This window comes from Porcisia hertigi, chromosome 26 (assembly GCF_017918235.1).
Source record: "Porcisia hertigi strain C119 chromosome 26, whole genome shotgun sequence".
NCBI classification, from domain to species: domain Eukaryota; phylum Euglenozoa; class Kinetoplastea; order Trypanosomatida; family Trypanosomatidae; genus Porcisia; species Porcisia hertigi.
In genome coordinates, this window is record NC_090585.1 from 563,158 (window position 1) to 590,401 (window position 27,244).

Genomic DNA, 27,244 nt, shown 5'->3' on the forward strand with positions numbered 1-27,244 from the left:
CAAGAGTTGATCTCCGGCGGTAGCGACAGAAAAGAAGACGATGTTGCGCAGAGCGAGGGAGGCGATGGTGGGACTAATGTTGATCTAACCCTCGGCTGTGTATCGATGCAGCCTCCTGCTCACGCTACATCAGTGGCTGTCAAGAACCGGAGTCACGACGACGGTGGCATCGCAGCAGCGGTCGCTGTTCCCCTCAGTTGCCGTGCTGCCTCGACTTTCCTAAACGCGCTGGGGACACGTCAAGGAGACAGTGACATGTTCTGTGTAGCTACGGCCCTCCGCTCATCCACGACGGGTGGCGCAGGCGATACGGCCGCTCCTTCAAGTACAGCGGCAGCAGCAGCAGCGGCTACATACGAAATTGAGTCATCGGCAACGTCTCGTGTATCTTCGAAAACCGCATTTTGTACACGTGACAATACGTGGCATCCTTCGGCCCAGCGCCGTCATTGCCGCACCCCCTACACCGACACGGGCTCACCGGTGTTGGGGGAAAGCGACCCTCCGCAGAGCAGCTCTGTTTCGTCCCCGTGCTTCTCAATGCCGGACCCCAACGCGGAGACACAATATCGCAGCATAAGGAGAATCCAAGAGGAGCCGTCGCATGAGATCCCTCTACTCCTCTGGGGTATCACAGCAAACCACGTAGCCGCCGTTTCGTTGGTGACCGTGTCCTCGATGTCTGGCGACGCGATCTCTCCGGTATCCATCAATTCGAGACCCATCGTACCTGTGCCCGCAGCCGGGACGAGAGAGATTGGACAGCCACTCGTCTATCACATAGCAGCCATGTCGCCTAGCCGGCAGAGCATCGCTCCACAGCAACTCTTAGTGAACCTGAGTGAGTGTAGAGGAACGCCGCAGTCGTATGTAAAAACAGCGGCGGAGTCAGAAACAAGACGTGACAGCGGCAGCAGCCATGGCGATATTCTCCTCGTCTCTCTCGATATGTCGGTTACATGGAGCACTAAAAATATGGTGGACGACAGCCCCTCGTCGCCAGCGACATCGCTCTCAGAGAAGTGGAAAGAGCCGTCATGCAGCAATCTCCGCTCCCGCACCTCAATACAGGCAACAACGGCAACCACACGGGCCACTGTGGAATCCCCACATGCACCGCTCACCGGGATATGTGCGCCTCGCGAACAGGTGACCACAGCACGGCAGCGGTCAACCCACATTCTCCCAGACGCTGCCATCATGGCAAGCAGTAATCAGGAGACATTCATCCAAACTTCACAGGGACTGTGCACCTGCCAGGAGCTACAGAGGTCCATCAGTGCCACTTACCAGCCGCCGCCTTCACCTACCGTGCCTATCATCATGCCAACGATGCAGTACCTTTCAACGTCGCCCGAAGCAGTGTGGTGCAAGAGACTCGATGCTAGTCGCGCCATCCCATTGCGACAGCAGCAGAGCCTTCACAAATTTACTTGGAAATCAGGCCTATCCCTCTCTGTTAACAACACCGTCATCACGAACGACGAGTCCAGCAGGGCTACAGCGCACAGCAGCCTGTCCGACAGTGTAATCCCCCCTCAGCAAAGCTCGATGTCGTCAGATCACATTCGGCAGACGCTTATCCACGGCATGGCGCTGGGCGATGTATCGACGAGGTTGTGGAAGGCAGCGCAGGACAACTCTACACCACCACTGTGGACCTCGCACGCGACTAGCTTTTGTGACCAACACCCCACAAGCGACTGTGTTTGGTCTCAGCTCGGCTACACACACCGCCACGGCCATTGTGGCGAGTGCGAAAGTGGTGGTGATCAACAAGATCTACACAAAGTCTCGGTGCAGAGCACCGAGACTTTGTCCTTGCGCTCGGGCACATCGAATGCGATGGGCATCGACTACGGCAGGTACCATGAGCCTATGAGCAGTAGTCCCTCCTCGTGTAGCACCGTGCTGTTGGCGCCGCGCATTCGCGAAGCGGAAGTGCCTCGCCGCCTAGGCAGCAGCGTTCGAACGTCAGGCGGCCCACGCAGCACGAGCCGTAATTTGGAGCTTGCAGCGTCTCCGGCACGCTTCTCAGGGTTGCAGAAACAGCAAGGTTGGCTGAGTAAAATGAACTCTACAAGACTCGCAGGAGCACGTAGAGCTGGAGCGGCGCACACTCCCACAGATGCGCGACGTCACAGAGGGCTGCGAAACTACGGGTACTTCCTCGCAACGGCTGGCGGCTCTCTGATGGAAACTAGCAGCTCTAGTGCAACAACGTCACCTACCCTGCTTGGCTCAGCGCATCACGCTGAGCGCTCGCTTGCCGTGTCGATGCAACAACGCGGCCTAGCGCAACACGCTTTTCTGGCACGCGCGGTGGCGCTCGGCTCAGTGCTTCATCCGAACCCCTCGGCCTCGCAACCTGCACTCGGCAGCGCCGAAAGCGGCAGCAGCTCCGCTGTGACATCAACACCGCCTTTAAGGACACCGCTCGGTCTGGAGGGGATCATCTTCCCTGCAGGCAGCACCGCAAACGCGGTGGACTCATCGCAAGCCTGTGTGACGGCGCGATTGCCCATGGCATTCGCCGACAGGACTGAAGGGCGACCCAGCAGGGGCTTCCTCAGCACCGCCAATCGCGGCATCGCGGCCGCAGCGCCAGTGGGTGCACTTCTCGAGGCGCAGCCGACCCCTCCACCGTCGACGGACAACACCGGTGTCCTCGCTGCTCAGGCGGCGGTCCTGGCCCACTCCTCAGAGCTACCGCCGTTGCCCATGCCTCTCAAAGCTGTTAAAGTCATGTCAGGGCGGATCCCCGGTGTTTCCGAGGGCAGATTGTCTGCCGCCCTCTCCGTCCAAACGACGGCATCAGTAGTAGTACCATCCAGACGCTTCTTCAGGCCGCCTGATGTAGCCAATGCATGCATGCCGACACAGCCGACAACGTTGCTCGCTTCCTCGCTGACACACATGCCTTCCTATTCGTTGCCGGGTCTGGAAACTGCCGCGGACCCGGAACTACAGCGCACAGCATCTCTCTCTTCCGCCGTCACTCCTTGGGCCAAGTGTGACGCCAACGATTTAGTGATGACGCCGGGAACACCACACCTCCCAGGGATTCTTCAGGTGACGAGCACCCCCAGCGCTCGACCCGACAACGGTGCGGGATGCATGCCCCTTCCTGTACTTCCGCTGGCTCAAGAAGAAAATCTAGCTATGTCAACGAGCTACGAGTTACGGACGCCGAAGACGATAAGCCTTATACCTGCGAACTCAGCAGCAGATGACACGGTGATCGTGATGTATCCGCGGCAGCAAACACCGCTCCAACGTCGGATGAGTACCTCGGCTTCGATGCGGTCCTCTCTCGACGATCAACACAACCGCGGTCACGGTACTCATCAAATTGCCGACAACCACCGTACACGTGCTGCTCTCACGTGGAGCCCAGGACGAGAGCAGTCGAGCAGCATCGCCTATCGAACAGACGTGGCGGGGGGTCGTGGCGGTGAAAGATTCGTCGAGAGCCGTGGTGCCAACGGAAGGATGTGTTTTCACAAACGCGGCGTGCTTGCGGGGAACAGCTATCCAAATCCCAGGAATGGTGAAAGGGGGAGGAGGAGTCATAGCATCACAGGTGCATCGCACCGCATCTCCATACCGTTCTACCAGCGCTATCGCGACGTCGAGACTCTTCTGGATGACGCGGAGCGGGCCATGAACACAGCGTCTGTCCCCATCATCTCAGTACTTGGTCACTGCGGTGGTTTGCCCGGTGGGGACGAATGCTTCTTCGAGGCAATCGGCAACAGACCATCACTGAGTGTGCTGTCACTCGAGACACCAGCGTGAACGGCCTCCATCACGAGCTCGGATATGGGCCGCGTGCTGACTTCAGCGCGAGGTTCAACATCAGACAAGCCGGCTGCAAGCCACATGGGGACGAGATCATCCTCCTCCGCCAGTGGACAAAGACCGCAGGTGAAGCCACGTGGAACGCATTAAAAGATATATAAATGTGATACTGTGACTCTTGCAAAAAAGAGGGGAGGAGGAGGGTCCTCCCACCGGCATCTTGCACCCACCCCACACACACACACACACCTCTTTTCTCGGGCTTCTGCAATAGGGGAACCCTTGGGGGATAAGTCTATGACTGTGTCTCTCTCTGTGTGTGTGTCTGTAGTTGTCTCCCTTTAGTGGGTCACTTCTCTCTCTCAACTGCTGCGCTTTGTTGTTTTTTTTACGTCACACCCCTTTCGTCTTGTTGTCGTCTTCGACTCATGGCGTCTCCTCTTTATCCCCTTTCACTAATTCCATTGTGGTGTACAGCTCCTGTCATGCAGTCTCTCTCTCTCTCTGTATATTTGTACGTACGTGTGAGGTGGCTTCGATTGTGCCCTTCTATGCGACTACATAACGGTTGAGAAGGAAGGAAAGATTGGGCTCCTCCCTCTCCCCCCTTTGTGTGTGTGTGTGTGTGTGTGTGTGTGTGTGTGGTCGCCGTTGTTTCACTTTTCTCTGCGGAGTGTTGATTGCCTTTCTTTGTGCCCCTACTTATCTTGTCCTTTTTTTGACGACAAACATCGCTGGAGCACACCTCAACACGTTCATGTATATATATATATATAGGCCTGCACATTCGCCCTGTCTTATCAGCACACACACACACCACTCAATAATAAAAAAAAGATGTATATGTGTATAAACCTCGCTCACTCAGAAATCTCTACGGCACTCACCCGATACACACATGCAAGTGTACCCCCTCCTCCTTCCCCCTCCCCCCACCCGCATGACGTTCTTCTTGTCATGCGACTTCAACGTGGTGGAATTCCTCTAGTGAGATTTCGACCGTGTGACCGGCGGTGTGTACGGTGATGCATCAGGGGTACATCCGCGCGTAATGGGGAGGGAGGGAGGGAGGGGGGGGCAATGCAGATGTTGCTGATATGAACCATTGGAGCCTACCTCTTGGCTTATCCACTCTAACTTGCAGTGGAAGCCTCTACCCCCCACACCCTTTCCCTCTTTTTTTACACGCTCGGGTGTGTCACTGTCCCAATCCTCCTCCAGGGAAAATGAGTTGTGGTCGTAGTACTACCCAGGCGACAACGTGTTCAACGGCAGGAGCGCGAATGACGTCCACTATTCCACCTGCCGGCGTAGGTATATTAAAGTAAACCCCCCTGTGTGTGCCTACCGGTCTCCGTGTGCGACTTTGTCTGTGCCTCCGCCAGTCTGCGAAACAGTTTGCGTGCATCCTCTCTGCCCTCCCACTCCTCCTGTCGCCGTCGTCGTCTCTTTTCTCTCCTTTGCACCTCGTGTACTGCGAGAGCGGCGGGTGCGAACTGGACAACTTCTTCACTATCGTTTTGCCCTTCTTTCCGGGGAGGTTCTCTTCGAAGACTCCTCTCGAAATCGTTCTTCTCGTCAAAGTCCATCGCGCGTGCGTGTCCTGCTTTCGTCGCTTCACAGACTCACAGAGACAGGCCCATCATGTGTGCGTGATCTCAAGGCCACCCTCTCTCCCCCCACCCACCCCCAACCCCCTCTATCGTCGTAAAGTAGGCACGGACCGCTTCTAATTGTGCAGTCGCCTCTTCCAAGCGATGACACCCGTTCGGCTGCACGCTGCTCAGACCCCTTCAGTGGCGATGCATGGTTTCTTGGCCCACAGCGATGCGATGAACTCGTTCACGGTGCTGCTACGCAGCGCCATTGAATGACACAACCTCGCCATCCTGGAAGCAAACAATCAGACGTCGGCGACGCTGCCATTCCACACCGTCACACTCGAAGCGACCCCGACCACGTCGATGCGGCCCGTCCCCGTGTCATAGCGGTTGGCCATGGCATGGGCAGCAGGACATGGACGAAGTACCTCGTGGACCGCCACCTCGGTACTTCAGCGAGCAACGAAAAAGCTCATGGGTTGGAAGGGTGGCCAGCGCCAGTCGAATCTCTGTCGAATAGCGCACTTCCCCGCTGCTCAAACTTTGTCCTGATGTGAAGGGGGACTCGTGAGCCTTTCGTGACCCACCGCCCGATTGTGCGCTCACACATGACGCCAAAACTCGCTGGCGAGCTCACCGACATCATCGAGCACATGAAGGTGGTGAATCTGGGCGCAATCCCCGATCACCGGAGTGGGCAAGAAGAGTTCTACCGCTGTGGCATCCGCGACATCCGAGTGCGTGGTTCGCGCTCGCTGAGCCTGGCTCTGCAAGTCAGCCCCGACGATCCCACGCGACGCATTGCGAGTTGGAAGTGCAGTGCACCCGCGCTTGAGCACGCCATCCGGTCTGGGGAGCTTTTCCTGCCCGACTCGTACCACAAGCAGGCTGCTGAGGAAACCCGCTTGGACGATGTGCACTGCTCACGGCACCAACAACGGCAGCGGCACCGGTTAGCACCAAAGAACCCCTCAGCCTGGACAGCTCCACTGTGGGGGGTATCTGGATGTGTTTATTGTTTTTGTCAGTGAATGCAAATGCAGGATGTGCGCCTCTCCTGTGTCACCGGCTAACGGGAGAGCGCCCCTCACCATGAGTGATCCCCCACACAGACACGAGTATAGACCACACGTTCCTCTCGCCCATTCAAATGTCCCCTACACGACCTGCACGGGGTGGCAACAACTCAGTCTGGAAACGGAAATATATACATATATATATGCATATGTATATATACTCCATCACATATTCACTACTCCCTCTTCAGCAAGAGGCTGCCGCACTGGATGTCCAAGCCCAGGGAAACCGCATATGTGTATAGATACATCGGCCCAACATGTTCTGCTCGACTCTGCTGCGTGCTGTATTCACTTCCCCACCCACCCACCTACCTACACACCCCTCACTATGAATATCACATAGGGGCAAACACACAGCACTCGTAGACAAACACGCACCGGCTCAACACCCGCGCCAGCTGAGCTCTCTTCTCTCACACCTCGATCCGTGCTCGCGTGCATCGACTCGTCCCGGTCCTGCTTATAGTATAACAGGCGGTGCCCCTCCCTCCCCCCCCCTTGTGTGGTTGTGCGCCCTCGCTCTCTAGGGACTCTTGTTTCAGCATCAGCGCAGCTGCGCCGACACGTAGCAATGGACACGATGGCTACCAACCTAAGCGCCCATGCAAAGCCGTGGGCACCCAATGGACCAGGCCCGCAGCAGCAGCAGCAGCATCCGCGCAACCACAGCAGCCAGTATAGCCAGGACAGCAGCGTGGCCGTCGCTCATGCGACTGGTGTGCAGCGTGGCATTCGCGTGGGGGCTAGTGCTAACAACGGAACCGCCAACACCACAAAGACACTCGGACAGAACCATCACGAATATGGAAATCCCAACGGGATGTTGCACACCGTGCAGCAGCAACCGTCGCAGCAGCCGAAACTGAGCCCAACCGCAGCCAAGCTCTTTGTAGGCCAGCTGCCGTTCGAGTGCACGGAAGAACGGCTCCGTAACCTGTTCAGCGCGTACGGCAACGTGGAGCACATTCACATCCTGCGCGACAACAGCAACCGCAGTCGTGGTGCCGCCTTCATCACCCTCTCCACCGTGCAGGAGGCTGATACGGCTATCTTTACCCTGCACAACCGCTACCGCATGCTCACGAACCGTGCCATTCAAGTCAGCTACGCCAAGAACAGCCCAAACATCTCCCCATTCGGCACCCACAGCGCGGTGGAGGTGCATCAGTCGAACCCAACGAACCCGCTTCCCGATGTCGCCGGCATCGCCACGCAGGCGTCCCGCCTGTTCTAAAGTGAGGGCAAAGGACGGTAACAAGGACGCTCTCCTCTCCAACTGATGATGGATAACAAGGCAAAGAATGACGAATAAGACAGCACCATGTGTGCATGTGTGTGTCTGTGTGTGTGTGTGTGTGTCAGCGCGTCGTGGTCATAGCTCTCGCTCACTCTCTCTGAACATCATCATCATTCTTTTGCGGGTTCCTTTGAGGTACACGTATGCAGCCTCCTTGAGCCCAAACCCTTGTAGTAGCGCATAGCCTCGCACAGGGAACACACACGCCACACCACACCTACACGCGAGTGCCCTCCCCCGTCGCATCTCCTCTCTACTTTTTGCTTCGATTTGTTTTCCTTGCGCCACTGATCCAACCCTTCCAGATGCCCTAAAAATGAAACACGAAACGAAAGAAATGGGAGAAGTACGGAGCTGCGAAGTGCGCGCAACTTTTTCCCTTTTCGCGGTGAGAAAAATAAGGTCTCGGACAGTGCTGTCGCAGCGTGGGGCCTGTCTGTGTGTGTGTGTGTGGTGTGTGTATACTCGCTGGTGATGATTGACGGTGGTGGTGCACGTGGGGCACGCTCAAAGCGGTGCTGGCCATCGCCCTGTGTGGCGTGCACAAAAATGCTGCACCTCCTTGTCTTTGTATCTGTAGAGGATGACTCGCGGATGGGGAAGGTAAACTGTGTCGCATCATGAGTCTGTGTTGTGACGACACACACACACACACGCAAGCGCACTCATGTATGCGCAGCGCTTTCTCTTCCCCCCACCCCCACCCTGGTCTCCCATTTCCTCTGCCTCCTCTTCCTCCTCCTCCTCCCCTTCTTTCTTGTCACTCCCCCCCCTCCCCCCTCCCACTCCTGGGAGAGCGAGGCACCAAATAATTTTTAAAAAGGGAGCCCTCTCACAAAGAAGCGATAAAATATAACCGAAACGTCAGGAGCGTATGTGGTGCTACTTGGCAGCAACAATCGGCATTGGCAAAGCAGAAGGAAAATTCCGGCAGCGGGAGAGGAGACAAACGGCAGTGAAGCGAGAGAGGGGGGACAATCCGGTGCCGTGATGCACCTTTTGGCTCAGCCTTCTACCGCCTCTTTGTGTTTCTTGGTTGCTCGGTAATTTAAAAAAAAAAGAGAGGCCCCCCTCCACCTCTTCTGTCTCGACAGGTTCCTCAATTCCGAATAGTCATCATATCGTCACACACACACACACACACACGCGCGCGCGCGGGGGTAGAGGACGGCAACGAAAGAAGGGGGAGGCTCAAAGGCGGGCACACGATCCGAAATATCCCCCATTTGATATTACGGGTGCAAACATTGCGTCTCTCTTTGACACTTTTGTCGTCTCATCTGCTTTCCGCTGTTTGTTGCTGTTTCGCTTCACCACTTATGCGATTCCTAACGAAGGTGGTCATTACCTCTGCTGGTACGCTCGGCTTGGGAGCAGCGACTGTGGTGTACAACCAGCGCGTCAGCAGCCCAGATGCTGGGACGGGAACGAGTGGGGCAGCCAAGCAGCTTTCAGCGAAGGAGTTCAACGGGCTCCAGAACGCGAAGCGGCTGAAGGAAGCCCTGACACCGTCGCACCTGCCGTGGAGCTTTCATGCACAGAAGGACCGGTACACGAACCTTCGCAAGCTGGCAACGCAAACATCCCAGGAGTCCGAAGCCGCGCAGCCACCTGGAAGACGAACTTACACACCATCCCCGTCCGACGTAAAGCTGATCTTCTACCGTCTTCTCGGCTGCCCGTACTGCGCTAAGCTGGAGGCTGTGCTGCAGTATCACGATGTTCCCTATGAAGAGGTGTGCATTGACCCGCTGAGTGGCAAAGGACTGCCAGACCCACGCTATCAACTCGCTCCGCAACTGTACTTCACCCCCTTGGCGAAGTCTTCGAGCAGCAATGCCGACGCCGCAGCCAAAGACTGCAACGGTGTGTATTTGGTGGACTCCGCGGAGATCGTGTCGCAGCTCTCCGTACCGCTGAAATACACGGCGGACGTTGTCAACCCGCACATCAGTGCAACCCGTGATTGGATCACGAACCACTTCCATGGTGCCTCATTTGCCATCGCGAACAACTCCTTCCGCGATGCCTACGCCACGTACACACACGTGACACCGAGCTGCTATCACAACGTCTTCTACCACCTCGCTGGCAGCGCGGCACTATCAGTGTTGTCACGCTACAAAATTCAGCCGAAACTTATCGCAAAGATGGAGTGCGCAGACGGCCCAGCCGTCGCCGAACCGGCAGGCCCTGGGGTGAGCACAGACTCACGTGGACTCTGGATGCTATCGGAGGCATCGCGGAGGCAACTGGCAGAAGTGGTGCGCGTCGGCACGGCAGAGGAGTGGCTGCGGGCGGAGCTGCAAACGTTCCTGCAGCGTCGTCCAGGTGACGGGGTATTTCACGGCGGTAGAGCTCCCGATCTGGCTGATGTGGAGATGTACGGAGTAACACGTGTGTTAGATCGGCATCCACGGTTTGGCGCTGTTGTGCGTGAGGGTGTCTTTGGCGAGTGGCAGACAGCAATGAGGGAAAGGCTGAAAGCGCGCACGGGAACGGTGTACGCCTAGAGCTGAGCCGAGCTGATCTGTGGGGAGGAGTGTACGTGCACGAGTTTCTTTTCGTTTCCGGGGGTGGCAGGGCTAGGCAGGGGCTGTCCAGGGCAGGGAAGTATCTGGCAGGAGATGCATACCGTCTCACACTCAGGACGTCCCCTTTCCATGTCCCACCCCCCCCCAGGCTTACGTTGCAGCACCCACACATGATGAAACCAACGCGGAGTCGCTGCATTTGCAGCTGGCTGTGTGCGGTTAACACAGAAGTGATGAGAGAGAATCGATAATCGACGGTGTGACACAAGACACGCACGCAAACACAGAGGGAAAGACAGCCCCCCCCCCCCTTAGTAGTCCGAAACACGGACAAACAACACAGAATTGGATTTCACTTTTGTTTGGTTCATGCGGATATGCGCGCATACACACACACACACACACACACACGTGGGCTTTTTCCCCATTGCTGCCGCTCCTGCCTTTGGGGAGGAGGGGGCCATTGGGCGGAGCACGCGTCGAATAGAGTGACTTTCGGTTGACGCCTCCTCCTCCTCCCTCGCTTCACCACACACGCTTGATTTGTGCAGTCGCAGCTGTGCCCCACGACGAAAAAGCAGCGAAGTTGCCCATCGACTGCCCCTGTGTGCCCTCTTGTTCCCTCCTCACCCACCACGCTTGTATTTTTGTTGCTCGTTTATATTTGATCTCGTGGTGGTGGTGCCTTCTTCTGTGCCCCCCCCACCCCCCTCTGCCACTCGCATACCCCACCCAGCACCTCGGTCTCACACTGACACTTCTGCACGCACAACGTATATACGTATTCCGCCACCGCTGTTGTTCGTGCCTCACACGTCAGGGGTGTACGAGAGTAGTTTTCCTTTTGTGCCTCAATCAACAGAGCACAACACGACACCCATGCACACATCCGTATAGCTCACACATACATTACAAGCCTTCAGTCCTCACAGGGACACACCATTTACTTGGACGTGCAGCTCCAAAAAATGCGTCGCTTTCTGCTGGCTCGCTCCTTGCCGGGCATCGCCCTCACCTGTCGGGCACGAGTGGGCATGCAGACACGCCCTGCCGCGACCGCGACCGCCACCAGCGCCGCCGCCCCTGCGGCTGCAAAGTCTACGGTTACTGCATACGATTTCCCAAAGGACGTTCTGTGCAATCGTTTGTGGCAGACGCACCAGGCAGGGCGACATATTACAGTGTACCTCGACTCGGGCCGCATTGCGTGGATCGTCATGAACCGCGCTGAGTCGAGCGCCAATGCGCTGGGTGAGGAATTCGTGAAGAACATGAACTCGGCATTAGACATTGTGGAGTCCCTCGTCGCGAAGGGCGAGGCTCAATTCGCCATCCTGGCCAGCGCAAAGTCAACGTTCTGCGTCGGCGCAGATATCGACCAGATGTACACTGTGACGGACCCAACCGTGGCGGTGCAGGTGCCGGCCGTTGGGCACGCGCTCTTCAACCGCATTGAGCGTGAGAAGTTCCCTGTGGTCGCCGCCATCAACGGTCTAGCCCTCGGCGGTGGCTTTGAGTTGTCGCTCGCGTGCCATCAGCGACTATTGGCCTCGACCGCGAAAGTGGGCTTCCCCGAGTGTTTACTCGGGCTGCTTCCTGGGGGCGGTGGCACCGTGCGGACGCAGCGGTTGTGCGGGCTCACCAAGACGGTACAGTGGATTATGACCTCGAAGCAAGTCAAGCCGCAGGAGGCCAAGTCAGCCGGCGCGTGTGACGTCATCATCCCGGCCGACGACCGCTGGGAGGGTGAGAACCGCTTCTACGAGGGCGTGCGTAAATGGGCTGGGCAGTACCTCTCCGACAAGCCCGCTCGCTTGTCCAAACGCAAGAGCATTTCCCTAATGGATCGCGTGCTCGAAAAGACCGCCTTTGGCCGCCGCAAGGTGGCTGGTGAGACCATCAAGATGCTGAACAAGAAGACACGGGGCAAATACATTGCGCAGTACAAAGCGCTGGAGTGTGTCATGTATTCCGCCACGCATAGCGACGAGCAGGGCTTTGACAAAGAGTGTCGCGCTTTCGCGGAACTACTCTGCAGCCCGGAGGCCAAAAATCAAATGTCTCTGTACTTTCTGCAAGAGGGCATGAAGAAGAGCGCCGACAAGACGGGTGTGCCCAAGGACAAAGTGATGCCTGTGAGCCGCGTCGGCGTCATCGGCGCCGGCGTGATGGGCGCGGGCATCGTACACTACTTCGCCAAGAACGATATCCCGGTGGCGGTCAAGGACTTGAAGGAGGAGTCCGTGAAGCAGGGTATCGCCAACGTCCGCGGTGAGTTTCAGCGGGCCGTTCGCAGCAAGCGCATGGCGGTAGCAGATCTGGAGAAAAAGATGGCCCTCGTGACGGGTGGCACCACTGACGAGGTGTTTCGCGACGCCGACGTCATTGTCGAGGCGGCTGTAGAGGTGATGGACATCAAGAAGAAGATCATCCAGCAGCTGGAGAAGGACGGCATTCTCCACTCCAAGAACCTCTTCGCCACGAACACGTCCTCGCTGAGCCTAACCGAGATGCAAAAGATGGCCAAGTACCCGCAGAATATTGTCGGCATGCACTTCTTCAACCCCGTGTCGAAAATGCCGCTGGTGGAGGTCATCAAGGGAAAGGGCACTTCAGCCGAGGCCGCGGCCGCCATCTTCAACCTCGCCCTCAAGACTGGCAAGATTCCGATCATCGTGAACGATGGCCCAGGCTTCCTGGTGAACCGCATCCTTGGAGTATACATGGCAGAGGCCGGGAGGCTAGTGGTGGATGAGCAGTGCCACCCCAGGTGCGTGGATGAGGCTGTCCTGGCCTTTGGCATGCCCATGGGGCCGTTTCGCCTCTTGGATGAAGTCGGCCTCGACGTCGCCTGTCATGTCGGACCGGTGCTAACAAACGGCTTGCACAGCGACCGCTTCAGCGTCAACTCCTCCATCTCTCAAATGATGAACGACGGCTACCTGGGCCGCAAGAACAACAGGGGCTTCTACGAATACACAGCGGAGGGGAAAGAGGCAGGGCTGAATAATGCAGTCCTCCAGAAGTACTTTGTCGGGAAGCTGAGCGCCTCCATATCGGAGACGGAGATCGTGGACCGCTGCATCTTGCTCATGGTGAACGAAGCAGTCCGCATCCTTGATGAAAAAATCGCGATGTCGCCGGAGGACGTCGACACGGGAATGGTGTGGGGCACGGGCTTCCCACCGTACCGTGGGGGGCTTCTGCAGTACGCCGACCACCGCGGCATTGCCAATGTCGTCGCAGCGCTGGACCAACTGCATCGCAAGACCAAAAAGGACCACTTCGCCCCCACCGAGACACTGAAGAGGATGGCCGCTGAGGGGAAGCGGTTTTTCCCAAGTCGCCCGTACGTTCCGTACCAGGAACGCCACGGATATCCAAAGGTAGCATGGTAGACCGCAGATAGTTGATCAAGGATACGAGGCCCACATACAGAGGGTATCTGCGCCTCTGTTCATGGCACACTATAACCCAGCATGTATGCCCAATCCTTCCCTCCCTCCCTCCCTCCCCTCCTCGATTATGCATAATACAAACGCACACACACGCGTGTCTGTGTGTACGCGTTTGCTTGCTATAATATATATATATATATATATACGCATACCCCCTTGTTTTCCTGCAAAACGTCTGTGGTTTTTTTCTGTGCGTGCGTGTGTGTGCATCTGTCATCTGGCTGTCATTATTTATTGTAGAGACTATGGGCTTCCACACCGAAAAGGGAGGGGAAACGCTCTCGATGCATGGACTCATCTCCCGCCTCCCCATTTATTTTTCTTTATTTTTTTTTTTAGGTGAGGGGAGCTCCTACCTTATGTTGAGCTGTGTGGCTGAGGACGTGGCGATAGTGGGCGATGGTGTTGAAAGCACAACCGCAAGAAAGGATAACACGATGTACACGCACAGCTCTGGTTGCGAGATCCGTTTTTTGCTGTTTTATGTGTTTTCGCCGGGCCTGAAGGGTGTGGGCACAATCCCGTATTTGCATGGAACGAGCAAACGTGAAATCTCATCGCTTTGCGCACGTGTACGTGTTTGTGTGACAGGGACCAATGTATGGCTGGGGTTGTCATTGTGTTAACCTTGGCGTGTATGCATTGGGTACTCTGCGCCGAGTCCTGCAATCGGCGCAGCGGACTGGCAGCGACACCTCTATGTGAACACATAATAATGCACGTGCGCGATACGGGCGTCAAAGGAAGAGAGAGACCGAGAGCGAAGATAATTCAAGAAACCTTGATTCATTGCTTGTCTCTCAAGTTTCTTCTATCCTCTGTGTCGGTGTGTCAGTCCTCAAGGCTCCCTCCCCCTCCATTGCAACATAATGAACGCGGAAAGGATACTCGAGCGCACGTACATGCACGCGCACATATACGCACGTAGACCCAAAGTCGCAGCGAAGTTCCGATATTGTGTGCGTTCTTTTGACCATTTTACTGCCCCCTCCCCCCCCCCCCGCTGTCGCACCCCGCTTCTCCCCTTGACGTATATATGCCTATATTTATTCATGTGTCTGTGGGGGGATCTCTCCGGCAGTCGTCGCTCCCGCGAGGCGCTGAGCTGAGCTGTGCTGTGCCGTGCTGGAGGGCCTTGAGCGCTCGCCAGGCGCTACAAAATCCCTGACATTATTTCACGTCTTCCCTTTTCACAAACGTTTCCATGTTTTATCACTCTTTGGATGATGCCACAATTTCTTGTCTTGATGTTCTTTGAGGGATCCGGGAGGAGGCGGAGTCCCCATGTCGTCCTTATCCTTTGGCTGGGTTTGCGTTGCTTGCTCTTTGTGTCGCCTTCCCACCCTCCCCTACCTTACCCCCTACCTCCTTTCTCTCCCTATCTTTTAGGTTTGCGGGTTTGTGTGCGTCCGTCTGAGTGGAGAATGAGGATGAGGGAGGTGGGTGATGGAGCACTGACCAGGCGCAAGTGTGTGGATCTCCCTCTCTTTCTACCGACGCCGCTCTTCAGCCGAAGACTAGTCGGGTTGTCATAGCAGCTCTTTGCTGTTTGTCTGTGTGTTCATATAGGGGGGGAAGAAAGCGATGAGAAAACCGACAGGACAACAAAGGATGAGCGTTGAGAGACGCTCAAAATAAGAGAGCGGCAAACGCGCTTCATTCGAAGGTGAAGTTCACCCTTGGACTCATTCATCAACATGTCCCCCTCCCCCCCTCTCCCACTCCTCCCCTCCCTCATCAGCGCCTCTGGAACTTCGCTGCGATCGCACTTACCGCAGCTGCGACACGGCAACTCAAACGCCCTTCCAATCATCCCTCCCCCCCTCCCTCCTCCTATCTTGCCATCACCTCTCGACCAAAGTCCTTCCATCTCACACATACACCTCAGACACACATACACACACACACACACACACACACACACACACTACTTTCTCCTGCAGTGAAGGATACAAGGCAACTGCCTCGAGCCTGTGGTTTGGACTCAGTGACTGCAATCGACCTCTTTTGTTGCCCTCCTTTATTCCCCATTGCCCTCCCCTGCTCTACGCCGCACATTAGGATGTTGGTCACATCACATTCTGTGTCGTGGTTCTCTATTCCTTTTTTTTAGGGGGGCGATTTGAGCTGTGCGCAACTCCCCCATGGGTCCGAAGCGGTCGAAAAAAGAAGCGGCAGAGGCGGTGACCAGAGGACATGCCACGAGAAAGCAGACCCGCAGAAGCACGCCCGATGCCAACGAACCTGGTGGGAGAGAGGCTCAGCACAGCACCAGAGATCCCTCGTCGAGCTCGACGAAGCAGTCACGCGCTCGAGGCGTGGTGGATGAAGAGCGGGAGTGCGCAGTCGGTGGTGAAATAAAGCCCACCGCCGGTCCCCCACCGACGTCTCGGGAGACAACCGCTCCGCCGCTGCCGCTGGAGGGCCCTACTGCGACACCGCTTATCGAAGAAGAGCTGCTAGACCACCTGCGCCTTGCACCGGCTTACATCCACCGAGGACCGAAAGTCGGACTTACCTTGGGCATGCCAGCCGAATGAAAGGGTGATCAAGCGCCTCAGACATGTCGGCCCTGGTGAAAGAAAAGAATGAGCTCTCTGCAAAGGGCAACGCCGATGAGTCAGACGACATCGCCACCACCCACCACTACCACCGAAGGTTCAGCGCTCGAATCGTTCAGCGCGGGCGGTGTAAATATGCGGACGGTGTTGCCATGCGCGCAATACTTCATCGTGAACAAGTGTGCTCGAATTGCCCGCGTAGTGCGCGAGGAGGGTGGCAAGGGGTACGGCGACCCGAGCAACTGAGCTACTCGGCTTTCTTCTCGGTATGATGAACGAATGTGTCACTTTCTCTGCCCTCCTTGCCTTGGCCTGTCCATCCTGCCGTGTAGCGGGGCTGCGCAGCTCGACCCTTTCACTCCTGATGGAGTATGTGGGCTCATCACAACAAGCGAGTGCGGAAGAGCTGCGTCGGATGGACCAGAAAAGCCTGTTCGAGCGACTGGGGCTGCTGGGTGGGTGTCGCAGCGTCGCCGGGCACCCGTTGCATGTGGTGGAGTGTTGCCCTTTTGGTGAGGCGCACGTCGCTTTATACCTCCTGCTCTACCGCAGCTTGGAAAGGCGGTGCGGCTTGCGCCTCGTCGAACTTCAGTGGCAGCACATGCCGTTTCAAATGCTGTCCTTCCCTGCCATTGTCGAGGCAGCGAAAAAACTCGGCGCTTCTGTTGCCCGACACGCAAAGAATCAGATATGCGATGTGATGTGGGGGCATTCAAAACTCCGAGAATCCTCACAGATAAGAGGTACCGCCGGGGAAAAAACAAGTTGAACCGCCGCCGTTCACGGCAGCTCAACGCGCCATCATCATGCCCAAGGCCGGTTGCCTCACATGTGCGGAGAAACCTCTTCGCGCGATCCTGCCAGAAACCGCCGCGCAGCCGTGGCACAGCAGCACGGAGGACCTCCAGTCACGCATCCGACGCTGCTACACTTACACATGCGCGGATGTCAGCCGCGGCGCTGGAATCACCGTCAGACAAGTGGTGGTTATCGTCGTCAAACGCAAGGGTGCTCACGAGCACGAACGACTTGATGTATGCAAGGATGCTGTGTTCTCAGATGAAGGTGTCTCAGCACGTGGCCGAGGCAGTGCAGCATGGTGCCTGTTGTTCCTGCAGCAGTCACCACGATACTGCAGTGCTGTTTGTGGAGGCACACATCCCGTCCATGGCGATGCTACCCCACTGGCGTGATTATTCGCACCTCCTCGTGGACGAGGATGCTGTCGAGGGCACGACAACAGCGCCTGGGGCGGCCACTGCGAATAGCTCTCAAGAGGCCACATCCTTCTATGCTGCAGGCTCGTTTGCCAGGCGTCAGGAAACGCTGGGCCTAGCAGGGTTGCTAAGCACGGCGCAAGTAGTGGACTACGTCGCGCATGTGACCGCAGAATCTGCTGAGGCGCTGCCAGCTGGAAAATGTGCAATGGATGTGGAACAAGGAATGCAAGGGCTATCGCGAGCACGTGTCCGTCCCACTCTACCACGTCGACAGTGGTGCTGTGCCGGCTGTGCGGCTGCAGGAGCGGAGGCGGAGATGCCCTCGTGGAGAGTGCCGGGTAGGCGCGTATCCGTGGCGGCCTGTTGTGCGACGACGTAGGGCTGGGCAAGACACTGTCAATACTCACTCTGTGCGCGTACGACAGGGCGGTGCGCGAGGCCGGCAGCGAAGACGACGAGGAAGCCGCTGCCTTGGAGAACGCACCGTGGACCTCAACGGACCGCTGCCCTACTGGGCGTTTGGCAGCCTCGGCACCAGGTTTGTGCCCCACCCGATTAAACCGACGCGGCTACCGCGCACAACGCCTGTTGTGGTGCCTCTGTCGATCGCAGCACAATGGATCGAAGAGATCAGCAAGTTCTACCCAGCGGCGGCAGTACTCAGTGGATGACATGCGCCACGCTGACTTTGTCATAACATACGAAACGCTGTCGTGTGTGCGAAGGCTCGATCGCATGGGTGGCCAAACTTGACGTCACCAGAGCTCTTTGCGGCTGTGCAGCGGTACGCCAGCGACGTGGTGTGGCCACAAACAAGCAAAAAGGTGCAAAGTGGGATGGACCGCTATCCCCGTATGTCGGTGCTTGGTAGAAGCGATTGCAACTCTTCGGGGACAACAACATCCACTCAAGGCAGAAGCAGGCCGGGGTCCCTCCCATGTGAGTCCACCTCCCCTCCCCCCCCCCCCTCGGATACATGGACGCTCCACTTGAACACTGTCGAGTGTAAACTGGTGTTCCAAGGCCCCTCCCTTTACCCTCTCGTTACGTCCGAAGTATCCAGATGAGGATGGAGCTGTGTCGTTTCTCGACTACGTAACGCATCCTCCCGAGAACAGCGCTCTCAGTGACACGTTTATCGACAGCGTGTGGGACCTGGTGACGGACCACGCCGCGAGATACCCCCGTATCTACAATAAGCTCATCAACTGGGAGCATACTTTCGGGGAAATCCGACTCACGGATCAGACCGGCCCGCACGTTAGCCTAGAGAAGCTGTTTTATGGTGCCGAACGACACCCGATTCCCGAACCCATACGCCGTGAACTGGTTCGCCGCATGCTGCTGCCATCGCTTTGGTGGGCTCTGCCAAACTTTTGGCGGACAATGGGCTATACCGACGTGGCCATGACCGAGGGAAGAACACGGACGGCAACCTTCTGGTCCGCTCAGTGAATCAAGCTCTGCGCTCCCTGTGGGTGCGTCGTCGCTTCGACACCCCCCCCCTGCTACAGGAGGATGGCGGTGAGGTCGCGTTTTGCGTATGCACCAGCTGCATGCAGCGCGACCTTTACGGGCATATCGGAGGCGAATGCAACGAACATCCCTTGCGAATACCGGCTCTGGGTGCCGCCGAGAAACATCCAAGCCGACTTTTCGTGTCTTCCCCGCTGCCTTTTCAAGGCGCCCACCCTCACACCACGGTGCGACATGTGCGCAATCAGCAAATGAACCGCGAACTTCAACTGGCCCCTGCGCGCCACCAAGCTCATCACGTGGACCTCACCACAGACGAGATGTACCTGTACGACCGCGTCGCGTCCGCTATCATGAACGCTGCGACGCGCCTGCATCGCCAGGGTGTCCTCTCATCACACATGGCCCACGTCATGCAGTGGGTGCAAGAGTTGTGCCGACTGCGCCTGCACCCGTCACCGCTGGATCATTACGCACTGCTGCGCGGAGATCTGGAGACATACTCGATTCGTGGAGTTTTACCGACGAGTGACGATGCTGCCCAGGACGAAAACGCCAACAAGTTGCTCGCGGACTCCTCCGTCGCGTCAACGCCACAGGAGGCGTTGGAGTGGGCCAAGTCGATCGCAGCAGCACTCAAGCCGGATTTCTTCAGCAGCCCGAGTGTGCCAGAGGAAACGGCGACGACCCTGTTGCAGTGCTTCCACATGTTCTGCAAGGAGTGCGTCCTTTGCACCATTGACGCTACCCGCAGTGTGGCGGGCAACACAAACCCGAAGTGCCCATACTGCCGCAATCGCAAGTCAATGCTGGGAGAAAAACGCGTCGTGGCAGTTAACGCAGCGGCTCCACCAGAGGCGGTGACGGCAGCCGCGTACGCGCCTTTGTTGAAGTGGTGGAGGAGATCTGGCGCACGATGCGGTGGCAGCGCAGGGCTACGCACCACAGATTCTGTGCGGCGCCTCGTCGCGCAGCGCCAACGCCGGATTCAGCTTAGCCTTTGCCAACCACGTCGTCTTCCTTGAGCCCCCACCTCAAACCCGCCTTAGAGCAGCAGGCAGCTGGACGCGCGAACCGCTTCGACCAGCGAAAGCAAGTCATCGTGCACCACCTATTCGTGCCTCGCACTATAGAGGAAATTATCTACCGACGGTGTACCCGGCTGCGCGGGCAAGTGGCGCAGAAACCGGAGACCCCAGCCCCAGCGGCACACACAGTTCGGCCGCATTCCACCAACAGAAGCGTTGCCGCTGTTCGAGTATCCTGTGCCACCGCCGACTTCACAGTAAGCGGCGCGTCTATTTTCCTGATTCCAACTTTGTGTTTGCTCATCATCTCCCTCGCCGGTGCTCAGCTGAGTTAAGCCTTGGTCTAGACCATCACCTCCAGTGATACACTCTCCCTTTTGTGACCACGGGTGCTTTACCCAACGCGTGGATCCTGGTGCGGTCTTCGCCTTGTGGCACGAACCCCCCCCCTCCCGCCCTCGTTTGTCGACCACCTATCACGTACCCCCCCCCCACACACACACACACACACAAGTGCGCATAAAATTTGAAAACGCAGTCTCCGGAGAAGCTAGTCCCACTATTGAGTTTCACTACAAAAATATGGGGTCGTGCAATTCACAGACGACGCCCCACAGTGGCGGGGTCATCGATCCAGTCGATGTGCCCGTGAGCACCACACGCTTTCTCTGCTGTTCGACCGCATCCGATGCGGCAGGCAAGCGCAGCAAGCGGGCTCAATTTACTGACCTACATCAATCAACGCAGCACACTTGTCATGAAGCGGGGGGGAAAAACGCCCTGTCGCCCCCGCACTCCACTGAGCGTGCGCAACAAAGCGATGGCAAGCTCCACGGCAAAGCGGCCGTGCAGCGGGCAGACCTGAGGCCACCCAGAAGAAACCCCTCAGGAACCTCTGCCCGTTCTGTGCACACGGTGCCGCACCAGCCGCTCCGCCGCCCCACTGGCGACCACCAGGGTATCCCGCTGGATCGTGGAAAAGGGCCGAAGCCCGGTACGAGAACACAGCGCCGCCGCCAGTGTTGGACCGATAGCCCCTACACGGGGCAGGGCAGCAGCTACCCCGGGTACGCCTCCGCTGGCTACTTTCCGCCCGCGTTCGTGGAGGCGGAGGGCTGCTCGCATGGTGGTGGGGGCGATCTCCCCCTCCTTTAGCCCGCCCAGGGCGCGGCCGGGCGTCGCCCCCCCCCCCTGCTGGGCCGGGGCCCACCCCCTGCCCGCAAGGGAGGTGGCGCAACCCACCACCCCCGCGGGACCCACCACCCCGCCCCGCCGCCGAAGCCGGGGGATGGGGGGCGCTAGGCCCCACACGGGCGAAGCCCACCGCAGCACGTCACCGCCGTCTTTTGGCGGGGCCCGGGCCACCATCGGCCCCATCCTGACCCTTCGCGAAGCAACCGTGCACACCCGCCCCGTCATGAACGCAGAGAATTCAGTAGTGACTTTTGGGGCAGCCAAAACATACCATCCCATCGGCCTCGATATGCTTTGCAACCATCTCTACACAGGCGCTGTAAGGTGGAGAATCAGGCGCGCCGCAGTCAATGCATAGTAATACAAACAGGGTCCTTTGTGCAAGTGTGAGGGCTAGCCTGCCACCCCGTCCAGCTTTTGAGTGCACTCAGCGTTGCTTCCTTTACTAAAGCTAAGAGCTTTCCTTCACCATTTCAAGTCGCCCCCCCCCAAGGCCCTTCTACTGGCTTCCCTCCGCCGGGCTGAAAACATCGAAACCCTTTTGCGCTGGCAGCACGTTTTTTTTTTCTCGGCGCTACCATGACCACCCGCAGCCCCCACTACTCTTTTAAGCGCATCGCTGACCAATACACACTTTTTTTTAATTAAAGCGTCAGCTTTCTGAGCGCGGTGTCAGGGCTCAGTGCCCACTTTTTCTGCATCCCCTTCCACGCCCCTGCACTTCCCGGTGACGAAGGGGACTTCTGAGCGTGGTGAGAGGGTCAAGTGCCAACTAGAAGGTCATCAGGCGGGCGGGGGGGTGTCAGCGTCACTCGCACCTATGCTTTTCCTTTTTTTCTCCCCCGCCCTCACCGGCTACTGGCAGGAAAGCATCAGCTTTTGAAACACATGCAGTAGGTGGTGACCAGCCTAATGGGTGCTGCTCTGAAGTGACACGCATAGCGGGGGGGGGGGGGGTCAGGCTCGCGGCAAAGGCGTTGGTCGGGTGACTGCGTGGGCATGGCTGCAACGCACCTTTGCACACACACACACCAATCACGCGACAGGGCTATCACCGACAAGGCTGGAGTGCGGATGTTTACCCATCTTCAACAGCAATGGAGAGATGCTGAGCGGCGAAAAAAAGTGCGTTTCCTTGGGGTTACTCCGCTTTTTGACGAGAATATTCACCGTAGTCTCAATTAAGTCCAGCGCCCTGGTGCCGCTGACAAGTCGCCTTTGACCTTTTTGTTTATGCAGGCTTTTGTTGTGAAGTTCAGGAACATGTTTTCAAAAGTCAGCAATGACGTGCCTGGTGTGATTTTCCGTACTTTTACCTTCATTACGGCACCATGGGTCTTGATGCGTGCATAGTTGTTTCCAAAGTGTGGCCCTTGCACGGTCGCAGCATTACTAGTGCGATGAATCGCAAGATACATAAAGTCCGCACAATATGTAAATATATATATACATATATATATATATATATATACATATCTGACGCAGAGGGAGAAACCACAAGCACCGTAGTTCATTGCCGATGGGTCGAGCTCTCATTTTTCTTTTCCAGGCAGGCACTCGACAGACCTTGCCGCTTTTGATTTCGTTTTGTCGCCGTAGCCTGGCGCTGTTTTCGAGATTCTGTGCGTATTCACTTTATGTAGTAGCGTCACCTACCTCTGCTGCCGGGTTTCGTGTGCTAGTGCAGATTTCTTGACCAACAGTTTGAGCATTTCCATAATTGCCGCCGCCTTTTGGACATGTGTACGCACGGATGCGCTGATGTGTTTCACCGGCAGCAGAAAAGTATCATCACAGCGTGTTGAGAAGCGCCCTGTTTTTTTCTCCCTCAGAACAAACCTTGTATTTTGTTGTTAAGCAGACTTCTTGGCACTACCGAGGGCTCAAGTGATCCATTTAGCGTGGACCAGCGCGCTTGTTTTTTTTTTACATGTGTATATATTTGTATATGTACGTGCATGTACATTACCAAGTTCTGCGGCGTCCTCTTGACTCCATTCTGATTATTCGCGCCTGGCAGGAGACTGCTGGAGACTTGCCACCTGCTATTATTTGTGTGTGTTACTTTTCCCTTCGACTAGAAGGCGAAGATGAACGATACATCGAGGCCCGTGATGCTCTTTGCTGACTTGTGGGTTTTCCTTGGAAATGTTGGATGCAGCGGCCTTTCCCCTCCACTATCCCGCTAGCGTAGAGGCTCACCAGAAGTGCCGAATATTTTTTACCTCCTCCTAGCCTTACTGTCGATTTTCTCTACCAGTAGACACGGAAAAGTTTTGCGTGCTGAATATGTTTCATGTAGTCCATACCCTTTGAAGAAAAGGCAAAAACTAGACCCCTGTGCACACGCAGAAGCGCCTATCCCGGTAGTGGAGCCCGACGTTCTCTGGCGCACCTCGAAATCCTCCCAGCCAACTAGCTGCACTGTATTTCCCCTTGCTCATCTCCAGCATCTGAACGCTCGGCCTCCGCTTCCACACGATTATCGAAAAGACCAAGAGGCGGAAAAAATGTCGTTCTCGCCTTTGTCTTTCTGTGCTCTCCGAATGATTTAGGAAAATCCCTCGTACCATGGACGGCTTAATTCAAGCCTGAATAATGGCTTTGTGTCTGTGAAGGTGTCCGCCTCCGCCCCACATGCGTGCCTGTCCTGGTTTTCCCTACCCCCTCTGTGCAAAATACTCTGATTTTCCTCTCCTATTAGCCTCCCATTCAGTTTCACGGAATCGCTTTTTTATCCGGGAAAAACATCATCATCAACAACCCAAAACATATCGCTCTTAGCCCTTCTCCCTCTCACTTCCCATCCGAGATGGCGTCTGCACCAATATTTGCGAATGTGTCGACAGTCCAAAGATGTGCCGCTCTGTTTCCCAAGACGGTCGAAGGATGTGAAAGTGTGGTCAAAGCCGCCAAACAACGCGCAGAGCAGTCGCTAAGCAAGATCTACGGCGTCGCTGCTGCTGACCGCACCTTCAACAACACTGCCAAACCCGTTGACATTGCGGAAACCGAACTGGATGTGTCGACCAGTCTGCTGTCTGTCATTTCAAGTGTTTCGCCGAGTAAGGAAGTGCGCGATGAGGCAACAAAGTGCGTCGTCGAGCTGGAGAAATTTTCCATCGACTGTTTCGCGTCGAACCGCCAGCTGTACTCTGCGCTGAAGGATGTACATGACGCGCCGACGTATAAGGCCGAGTACGAGAACGGGACGGCCCCGCGTGAGTACAGCTACTGGATAGAGGAAAAGCTTGCCGAGTACCGCCGCAAGGGTATGGAGCTCCCGGAAGAGGAGTTCCACAGGGTTGTGCAGCTGCAGAAGGAGCTGGCGTCATTGTGCACGGATTTCCAGCATAACATCAGCGAGGATAAGACAGAGATGCACTTCACAGCGGACGCGCTGAAGGGCGTGCCGGAGAGCGTGCTGTCGGCGCTGCAGCGCACGGAGACCAACGAGTTCACGCTGAAGATGGACTACCCGACCTACTTCGGCGTGATGAGGAGCTGCGAGGTGGCATCAACACGCAAGGCGATGCTGCGCGCCTTCACAAACCGAGCCTACCCCGTGAACGACAAGGTCCTGAAGGACATCATCGAAAAGCGCCACCAGCTGGCAACCATCCTCGGCTACCCATCCTTTGCGCACCTTTACATCTCGGACAAGATGGCGAAGACACCGGAGACCGCTCAGAAGTTCGTGGACAGCCTGATCCCGAAGCTGCAAAAGAAGTGGGCTGCCGAAGCAGACCTGCTCAAGAAGCATCTACACCCCAGCTGTACACTATCGCCCACCGGCGACATCAAGGATTACGATGTCTCCTTCATGATCAACCTCACAAAAAAGACGCTACTGAATTTTAGCGAGACGGAGATACAGGAGTACTTCCCGATGGATGTGACGGTGAAGGCGCTCTTCGACATCTATCAGGCTTTCTTCGATGTGACATTCCTGCAGGTGAAGAATGGGGAGGAGTTGTGGCACAAGGACGCCATGACGCTGGAGGTTAAAGACAACAAGGGCGGCTCCACGCTGGGTTATATCATCCTTGACCTGTTCCCTCGCGAAGGCAAATATTCGCACGCGTGCTGCCACCCAGTCGTACCACCTGTGCTTTGCGGCGAAGACGAAAAGAACTTCTCGCCGGCACTGGTCGTTGTCCTGGCAAACTTTCCCGCAGCCACGGCGGAGCGCCCGGCTCTCCTTCTCCACGACGATGTTCAAACCTTCTTCCACGAGTTTGGACATGCCATTCACTGTCTGATGGGTAAAACGCGTATGGCGACCTTCGCAGGCACAAATGTGAAGCGGGACTTTGTGGAGCTGCCCTCGCAAATGCTGGAGGAGTGGCTATGGGATCCAGAGATTCTCCAGAAGATCACAAGCCATTACAAGACAAAGGAGTCGCTCCCACGGCCGCTAATCGACGCCAAGTTGGCATCGAAGAACACATTCAGCGGACGGGACACGCTGCGCCAGCTGCAGTTTGCGACGTACTCCCTGGGCATTTTCGGCTTGCCGTTCTCGACGCAGCCGCAGGACAACCTCAACACCACGCAGCTCTTCTATGATGTGGAATCGCGTGTGATGCCTGGTGTGAATTACGAGCATGACACGCACTTCGAGAGTGCCTTTGGCCACTTGACAGGCTATGGTGCGGGTTACTACGGGTACATGTGGTCGAAGGTGTTCGCGTTGGACTTGTTCGAGTACATTCGCTCACACAATGGCCTCCTCGACCCGAAGATGGGCAGCCGCTACGTGGACTGTATCATCGGTGTCGGTGGCAGCCAGGATCCGAATGACATGCTTGTCAAGTTTCTCGGCCGAGAGCCGAACGACCAGGCATTCCTGCGTAGCATTGGTGTGTAAGTGGTGTGCGTGAGGGGAGAACACGGTGTTTGCTCAGGGTGCATGGTAACAGGTGCATAGAAGCATGGATGGGGTCATTCTCTCTGTCATGCCTGGCAGGCCGGCCTCTCTGCGACACTGCAGGGACGGCATCTGGTCGTATTTGAGACCCAAACATACCACATGCAACTACACGTTATATGGGAACCCTTCCCGACAGATGTACGTATTTAGCCATCTGCATATTGCACCGCCTTCAAGGATTCTTCTCTTTTTTTTCCGTACACCTTTATTCGGGTGGCCCCCATATAGGCGTGTGTTGCTTCTGTGGATGGCTCACTCGGCCGAGTGCGTTGTGCACACCTGATGGTGTTTCTAGTTTCACTTATTGGTGCTAGTCTTATTTATGCACAATGACCGAACATTCTGGCATGACCCCAACGCACAGGCAGACACTAACCTCCACACGCACGCACGAATACATGGGACCCGTGACGTTCGTCATCATGCTCGTTAGTGATTGTTTTAGCATCATCACTTTTTTCTTTTTTGCTGCATCCGTCTGTCTCCTCTGGATGCGCCTCCTCGGTGGTGGTCCCCGTCCTGCCGTCTGCGATGACCGCGCTAACAGGAGACTACAAAACATACGGACCCCTACGTGAACTTTGGGTGCACTTGATGCGGGGCATTCATCTTTGCTCTTCGGCTCAGCGTGCACCGTGTACCGGCACTCCATGCGAGCATCTAATGATCACGCTGTTGTGTAGGCACCGCAAAGAACCGTTTTTTTTTCCTCTTCAAGGTCTTTTTCTGCATCCCCTTCCACGCCCCTGCACCTCCCGGTGACGAAGAGGACTTCTGAGCGTGGTGCGAGGGTCAAGTGCCAACTAGAAGGTCATCAGGCGGGCGGGGGGGTGTCAGCGTCACTCGCACCTATGCTTTTCCTTTTTTCTTCCCCGCCCTCACCGGCTACTGGCAGGAAAGCATCAGCTTTTGAAACACATGCAGTAGGTGGTGACCAGCCTAATGGGTGCTGCTCTGAAGTGACACGCATAGCGGGGGTGGGTCAGGCTCGCGGCAAAGGCGTTGGTCGGGTGACTGCGTAGGCATGGCTGCAACGCACCTTTGCACACACACACACATCAA

The 27,244-nt window shown here is 56.6% G+C and overlaps 6 protein-coding genes across 6 annotated transcripts; all 6 read left to right on the forward strand.

Annotated features, from left to right (window-relative positions):
- Positions 1–7,052: 7,052 nt before the first annotated feature.
- Positions 7,053–7,715, forward strand: JKF63_04177 (uncharacterized protein; the record flags this gene model as incomplete). Its single annotated transcript, XM_067900170.1, has 1 exon — positions 7,053–7,715. One exon carries the CDS (start codon positions 7,053–7,055, stop codon positions 7,713–7,715), a length of 663 nt encoding a protein of 220 aa, XP_067756354.1.
- A 1,382-nt stretch (positions 7,716–9,097) lies between these two features.
- Positions 9,098–10,291, forward strand: JKF63_04178 (uncharacterized protein; the record flags this gene model as incomplete). Its single annotated transcript, XM_067900171.1, has 1 exon — positions 9,098–10,291. The coding sequence occupies one exon, from the start codon at positions 9,098–9,100 to the stop codon at positions 10,289–10,291; it is 1,194 nt and encodes a 397-aa protein (XP_067756355.1).
- Positions 10,292–11,280: 989 nt separating this feature from the next.
- JKF63_04179 (uncharacterized protein) lies at positions 11,281–13,710 on the forward strand (the record flags this gene model as incomplete). Its single annotated transcript, XM_067900172.1, has 1 exon — positions 11,281–13,710. The coding sequence occupies one exon, from the start codon at positions 11,281–11,283 to the stop codon at positions 13,708–13,710; it is 2,430 nt and encodes an 809-aa protein (XP_067756356.1).
- Positions 13,711–19,278: 5,568 nt separating this feature from the next.
- JKF63_04180 (uncharacterized protein) lies at positions 19,279–20,052 on the forward strand (the record flags this gene model as incomplete). The annotated part of the gene is made up of 1 exon (XM_067900173.1): positions 19,279–20,052. One exon carries the CDS (start codon positions 19,279–19,281, stop codon positions 20,050–20,052), a length of 774 nt encoding a protein of 257 aa, XP_067756357.1.
- A 691-nt stretch (positions 20,053–20,743) lies between these two features.
- On the forward strand, positions 20,744–20,920 carry JKF63_04181 (uncharacterized protein; the record flags this gene model as incomplete). Its single annotated transcript, XM_067900174.1, has 1 exon — positions 20,744–20,920. The coding sequence occupies one exon, from the start codon at positions 20,744–20,746 to the stop codon at positions 20,918–20,920; it is 177 nt and encodes a 58-aa protein (XP_067756358.1).
- A 3,141-nt stretch (positions 20,921–24,061) lies between these two features.
- On the forward strand, positions 24,062–26,119 carry JKF63_04182 (uncharacterized protein; the record flags this gene model as incomplete). Its single annotated transcript, XM_067900175.1, has 1 exon — positions 24,062–26,119. One exon carries the CDS (start codon positions 24,062–24,064, stop codon positions 26,117–26,119), a length of 2,058 nt encoding a protein of 685 aa, XP_067756359.1.
- Positions 26,120–27,244: the final 1,125 nt, after the last annotated feature.